Source organism: Ammospiza caudacuta, chromosome 4 (genome assembly GCF_027887145.1).
Source record: "Ammospiza caudacuta isolate bAmmCau1 chromosome 4, bAmmCau1.pri, whole genome shotgun sequence".
NCBI lineage: Eukaryota > Metazoa > Chordata > Aves > Passeriformes > Passerellidae > Ammospiza > Ammospiza caudacuta.
The window spans coordinates 76,532,680-76,539,718 of NC_080596.1; the positions used below are offsets into that span (position 1 = coordinate 76,532,680).

General features: G+C 51.1%; 1 protein-coding gene across 1 annotated transcript; it reads left to right on the forward strand.

The window, feature by feature from the left end:
* The first annotated feature begins 204 nt into the window (after positions 1–204).
* LOC131556478 (T-cell surface glycoprotein CD8 alpha chain-like) lies at positions 205–6,123 on the forward strand. The gene is made up of 6 exons (XM_058803044.1): positions 205–250; positions 804–1,166; positions 1,715–1,801; positions 2,171–2,287; positions 3,330–3,360; positions 5,925–6,123. The coding sequence occupies exons 1-6, from the start codon at positions 205–207 to the stop codon at positions 5,968–5,970; spliced, it is 690 nt and encodes a 229-aa protein (XP_058659027.1). The 3' UTR covers positions 5,971–6,123.
* The last annotated feature ends 916 nt before the right edge of the window (positions 6,124–7,039 follow it).

Sequence of the window (7,039 nt, forward strand, 5' to 3'; positions counted from 1 at the left end):
GATGTATAAACTCTGGACAATTAATTTCTTCAGGAATCTTTTCAGTCCTCGTTACGCCGCAGATGCCGAGCATCACCTCCCTACCCAAGAGGGTCCTGGTGACATCACATCCTCCCCAAAGAGTGACACAGCCTCCCAAGCCAAGTGACAGAGATCTTCTCAGCTGCTCTGCAGCAGCCCCAAGCACAGGCACCCCGGGGGAAGATGGACACGTCTCCTGCCCCGCTCCTGCTGCTCGCTCTGGGATTCTGTGAGTACGGACACGGGGCTGTGCAGCCCCTTCACCGGCAGGGACAAGGAAAACCTTTCTATTGAATCCAAGACACTGGGGTAAATGATTAAGGGGGTAAAATGCAAACCAAAAAGGCTGACTTGAGGTGCGCTCAGTGAGTTTGGAAGGAAGGGTGGCATCACCTCAGGCAGCAAAGGGCAGCCAGAGGGGCGGCTGCAGCACCACCTGCACTGGGAACGGAGATGGATCCAATGAGTGCTTCCAGAGGGGAGGGAGAAGGGTGGGAATAAAAAGGCTTTGCAAGAAGTGTAAATGGAGTCACTTCAGAGAAGCTGGGAAGGTGTAACGTCCCTGAGAAGACACTGGAAGGGCAGCACCCATCTCTCAAGCCCGGGATTGCTGAGCACCCTCCATGCACCCTCCCAGCAAGGACTCCAAGGAAACCTTCACATCCTCCACACAGTGAGGTCTTCCCTCTCCATTTGAACTTCCAGCACATAGAAAGGGAGGTTTCCTCAGAGAACCCTTTGACTCTTCCCAAGTGGTTCCAGCAGGGATTTCTCTCCTGCAGGCTGCCCTGGGATCTACAGCCAGAAACTTGAGATGAAGGTCAGGTCTCCCAAGGACATCGGGCAGCTCCGGGTGGGACAGAGGCTGGAGCTGGAGTGTCACACTGACAGGAGCCATGGGGCATCCTGGATCCGCCAGGACAGCAGTGGGACCCTTCACTTCATTGCCTTCATCAATTCCATGTCCCGGCTCACGTTTGAGGGGGGGCAGAGAACGTCCACACGCTTTGAGGCGAGCAAAGACAGCACGATCTATCGGCTGGCAGTGACATCTTTCACACCACGGGACCAGGGCAGCTATTTCTGTGTGATGAATCTCAACCAAATGCTGCACTTCAGCCCTGGCCAGCGAGCCTTCCTCCCAGGTCAGCAACACCTTCCCCAGCCTCACCCAGCCCTGCCAAAATGCCCAGCACCTCCTGCCCGTGCCCTTTGTAAGCACCATCCCTCCACAAACCCCATTTCCCTGCTGGCTTGCCCAGGGCATCCTGTGAGCAACCCCTGCTCCTCCTGCCACAGCCTCCCTGCTTCCCACCTCTCCTCCTGCCCAAAGGCAAACATCATTGGGCTGCATCTCCCCATGCCCATCTTCCCCACCCCAGCCATGGCTCTGAGGGGAGAGCATTAAAGCAAAGTCCAGCACCACCCTCTCCCTCCTCAGCACACGCAGCTCCCAAAAGCTCAGGGGGCTCAGGCTTTGTGGGGGTGGTGTCACAAAGTGAGAAACAAGCAGGCTGCAGCTCCCTCCCTTGGGTTTTGGGAGTCCCCGTCCAGGATGGGCTCTGTGAAGTTCTCCTGGAGCTGAACTCAGGAGCAACCGTGCCCTGGCAGGGGTAAGAGAGCAGAAAGGCTGGAGAAATCTGTTTTATTTATGTATTTCTGTACATGCTGAATTAACCCATTTCACTTACAGCCACCACCACAGTGGCACCCAGCACTCCAGCACCCACCACCCAGGGCAGCACCACTGAGGAGCCCAACCTCACAACTGCACACCCAGGTAACCTGAATGCAGGGAGGGAGAGGGGATGGGCTGCACCCTTGTTCACTGATGCCAAGGGGGATCCTGCAGATATTTTGGCATGAGGAGGGAGAGAGAAGATCCACAGAGCTTCTTTAAGAATTAAATTCCAATATTTCCTTCAACCTAAGAATGGCTAAATATGATGTAAAATGTTTGAGCATGCCTGGACACAGCAGGGATATGGGGAGGGAGGGGAGAGCCTTGTTGGCTGGAGCTGCTTTTAGCCTCCGCAGGAAACAGGAGAAAACTTTTGCCCACATCTCCTCCCTCGAGTCCCCAGGAAAACGCTGACACCAGAAGTGTCTTGAGCACTTGGTGGACATTCCATCTTCTCTCTTCCTGCAGAGGGAAGAATGCAGGGAGATCTGAATTTCTTCTGCCACACCTTCATCTGGGTGCCCTTGGCAGGTGCCTGCCTCCTGCTCCTGCTTGCCCTGGTGATCACCATCGTGCTGTGCCAACGTAAGGCTCCCCACACCCCTCTCCAGACCCATCCCCACACCCCTCTCCAGACCCATCCCCACACCCCTCTCCAGACCCATCCCTGTTCTGAGCCCACAGGGACGTGGATGTTCTGGCACTCTGGGGAGGCAGCTGAAAATCAGAACACAGCCAATGCAAGACAAGGAGCACTGCTAAAATCAGTGTCTGCATTTTAATCCTCATCACTAGGGTTAGGATGAGAAAGAATTATCAACTTAGAATCAGTCAGGAAATTATTTATGATGGAAAAGACTTTCAAGGAAGAAAAATAGATTAGAAAGAGACAGTACTTAACTCTACCAACTGTCTGGGCTTATCAATGGGTGTGTCAGAGGGTAAATTCCCCAGAGCCTGAAACATTCTGACCTAACAGAGTAAATCTGCTCCAGCACATGCTGAGAGTAGCATCTCAAGCTGGAACCAGATGAGAAACTTCATTACAATATGATCAGTGAAAAGCCCTCAGCTGCAGGTAATTTCTGCAGCAATTGCCAAGCCCTTCAGGACGGATTTTTACCTTAGTCTAAAATTAATGGCCGGGCCATAATTAAATAATTAAATAATCAAATAAAATAATTAAATAATTAATTTATTTGGCTTAATCTACCCCAATGTAACAACACAGAGGCTAGAATGGAGGAGAGCATTTTTACCTTGGGTGCACATGATGTGGCATCACTGCCCCTCACCTGCTGCAGAAATTATTGAGGGATTTTCAGCAATGCCCCAAAGTCACTGGAGACAGAAAACAGAACTAATTCACCCTCAGTGAATTCTCAGGCTGACCCTGCTGCTGCTACTCACCTCAAAGATTAATTCATGAAAATATTTAAGTGGATTACTGGGGTGACACGAGCTGCAGCACCTCTCCCTGGCATGGATTTCCTCAAAAATAGGCCTGGTTTATCTGTTATTAAAGATATCAGCTGCAGGGGAGCACCAGCCCTGCCTCACTGGAGTGTTTCTTTCATGAGCTGTCCCTTGGCACCTTTGAACTAAAACATTTTCTCTCTTTTCTTAGAAACCAGAAGACGAAGATGCAGGTGCAAGAGGTGAGTGACAGGCCCTGGCATTTTCCTCTTCAACTTGGCAACATCTCATCCCCAAGAGATAAAGGAGGCAGGTGCCAAAAAGCAACCTAAAAATGCTTCATCTGATAGAAGATGGCTGGGAGGAGCCTGAGCAATGACTTAAGGGCAAAAACAGAACAGAAGGTTCTCCTGTTCTCTGTTTTTGGTTTTGCTTGGGGTTTTTTATCTGTTTAGGTTTTTTCTTTGGTTTTACAACTATTAAGTCATTCAAATCATTGAGCTCTCACCCAGCAGCAGGTACAAAACAGAAGGACAGGAGGTGTTTGTGGCAGCCCAGAAGCTTTGTGCATCACCCAGTGCTCATAACTCACCACATTTCTGTGCGTCCAATGCACCATTCCCAGCTCGAGCTTGGGGGTGACCATATTCCATCCCTTCCCCAAACCATGGCTGCCTATTCAGATGTGCCCATGGTTCCCATGTAAGTTCCTGCACCCCAAATCCCCCTCTGCACCATGCTGCACCAGGGCTCCTGCCTCAGTTTCCCCCAGGCACTGAGGAGCAGCTGCTGCAGCCTCACAGGAAACACCAGTGCAGACAGGGATAGACTGAGGGGTAACCCAGTTTCTAGGGCACACAGGAACCTTTTCTTTATGCTTTCCCTCCTGCCTGCCCAGCTCACCCTGGGTGACCAGGAAAACACCATCAGAATGAGAATTGCAATGTCCTGGCTTGGGACAGGAAATGCTTTTTGCCCACACACATTTTGCTTCTGCAAATCGACCTCCCTGCAGCTGGTTTGTCACTCCTGCTGCTCTGAACAAAACCACTTCTGCAGGTTTTGTGTGTTGTCATTATAGCACAAGAGTTCTATTGTCGTTACATTGCAAGGGTTCCATATTGCCGGAGTTTTGTACTCCTTGATGTTTCTTGTAGGCAGCTCCTCTGGGCACTGACTCTTCCTTGTCTTCACAGCAGACAACTGACTGCAGTTCCCACCAACCCACTCTTTTATAACACTCTTCTGATTTGCTACAGGTGTGGCCTGTTAACATCAGGCCTGCTCCCGATCCTTAATAATTAACCCAGCTGCAACTCTTTAGGGGATAAGATTACTTTCTAAACTACCTTTGTTTACCTATACTCTATTCCCCTACATTTGTGCACCCTGGGGCTTGTGGCAAGAGAGACACCAGGAAATCCCCATTACTGCCCAAAGGCAACCAGGGCTGGGCTGGTGCTTGGCACAGCTGGGTGCCCAAGAAGCTTTGGAACAGCATTTTCACACCTCTGGAGCCTCATTCTTTGCCAATCAAAGCATCTTTTAAACCAGATAATTCCTGTTCCCTGTTATACATCCATGGGCTTTTTAGTACAAGAGGTAATTGCCATTTAGTTCTCCAAATTAATACAGTCCCTCCCCAGCATTAGTAGGAAATGGATCCCTACGAATTTATTTTTCTTTCAAAGGCAGGTGGCATTTTTTAAACTGTCTGTAGAATGGAACAGACTGTCATTTTCACAAGGGATATTTATCACACCCAGAGCTTTCCTGATCCTTCTCTGCCTTTCCAGGGGAGAAATGATAAGGAAGAGCTCTTCATGCAGCCTTGTTTAGGAGAATGTTTGCAGTTTTCCCTTATCTCAAGCCCTGTTGCCAGCTCTGTGCAAGGATGTTCTGTCTCTGTGGGGAGAAAAACACCCTGCAGAGCTCTCCCACTCTGCCCTGATGCAGAGGGGCCTCAGGAAATCATCTCCTCAAGGATGGCTCTCCTTCAGCAGCCCTCAACTTGACAGAGCTCTCGTTTTTGCTATTGCACCATATTGCAGTTTTAGCTCTTGTACCATATTGCAGTTTTAGCTCTTGTACCATATTTCGGGTTTGATTTAGAGAGGAATTTTCTGCTGCTCTGAGCAGCTCCTGCTCAGTGCAAGGAAGCTCTGTGGAAGGTAACACTGCAATTCATCCCTCACAAAGCTCCCCAGGATCTGGCCTGCCATCCTTGCTGCCAGCACAAGGATTCATTTCCCACCACCAATTAATATCCCCCTGAAAAGGGGTGCCCAATCCCCAACTCATCAGATCAGCATCAAACTCTCAGTTGATGGAGAGCAGTCATTTTTATCATTTTGGGTGTAATTTGGCCGTCTGGAAAGCCTCCTTTAAACTTCTCTGCAGGCAACACGTTCCAACAAGAAAAAATCTCTCTGAAATTGTAACACCCTGTCTAACTCAAAAAGCCCCCACAAACCCTTAGCTCTTCCTTCTTCATTCTTTTCTGAATGTAGAGAAAAGCTTAATGAGAGGACAGGAGCGTGCAGAAGTTTGAGGTAAATTTATAAAGCCCAATTTATTTATTTATTAATATAAGAATTGACCATCAGTGTATCTTGAGAATACCCTTCTGTTATCTGTCACTGCTTGAAATGGAGGCAGACCTTTGACCTGCACAAAGAGGATTTAGGAACACTTTGCAGCCTCCTCTTGGAGGTCCCTGGCTGCAGCCCAAGGCTCAAGGAGTCTTAATTGCCTTCTTGCTCCTCTCTCTTTATATCTGAATAAACATCCCCTCTTCTCCCTCCAGACCTGCAAACGGGAAACCTCCCACGAAACCCAGGACACCAAACTAGCACAGATCAGCATCTGCTCCTCCTGGCTGCTGGATCTTCTCCTGGGAGCTGTCAGCACAGAAATCCATCTCCTACCTAATCCACGAGGCCACAGCACCTCAGCCACTCTGCCCTGGCAGGTCTGAGGAGACAAGAGGGAGCACGGACACACGGACAGGCAGCAGCAGTTCCTGTGAGCTGCAGGGTCAAGCACAGCTCCTTCCACACCCTGAGCTCCCCTGGGCAATGCTGCAGGGTCAAGCACAGCTCCTTCCACACCCTGAGCTCCCCTGGGCAATGCCAGGGGTGAAGCACAGCTCCTTCCACACCCTGAGCTCCCCTGGGCAATGCTGCAGGGTCAAGCACAGCTCCTTCCACACCCTGAGCTCCCCTGGGCAATGCCAGGGGTGAAGCACAGCTCCTTCCACACCCTGAGCTCCCCTGGGCAATGCTGCAGGGTCAAGCACAGCTCCTTCCACACCCTGAGCTCCTCTGGGCAATGCCAGGGGTGAAGCACAGCTCCTTCCACACCCTGAGCTCCTCTGGGCAATGCCAGGGATCAAGCACAGCTCCTTCCACACCCTGAGCTCCTCCAGGCAATGCCAGGGGTGAAGCACAGCTCCTTCCACACCCTGAGCTCCCCTGGGCAATGCCAGGGATCAAGCACAGCTCCTTCCACACCCTGAGCTCCCCTGGGCAATGCTGCAGGGTCAAGCACAGCTCCTTCCACACCCTGAGCTCTCCTGGGCAATGCCAGGGATCAAGCACAGCTCCTTCCACACCCTGAGCTCCCCTGGGCAATGCCCGGGATCAAGCACAGCTCCTTCCAGACCCTGAGCTCCTCCAGGCAATGCCCGGGATCAAGCACAGCTCCTTCCAGACCCTGAGCTCCCCTGGGCAATGCCAAGGCCCAAAAGCCACCTCTGCTCCCAGGGACAGGGCTCAGGCACTAGAGCCAGGCCAATCCTGGTGCTGACACACCTCAGTGATGAGAAATAAGGACATGAGCTGGACCTTTGCTCAAAGCTCTGTGTGATTTCCTCCCAAAATGCAGCCAGAGATGGCACTTGCTACACAAAGCCATAGAAAT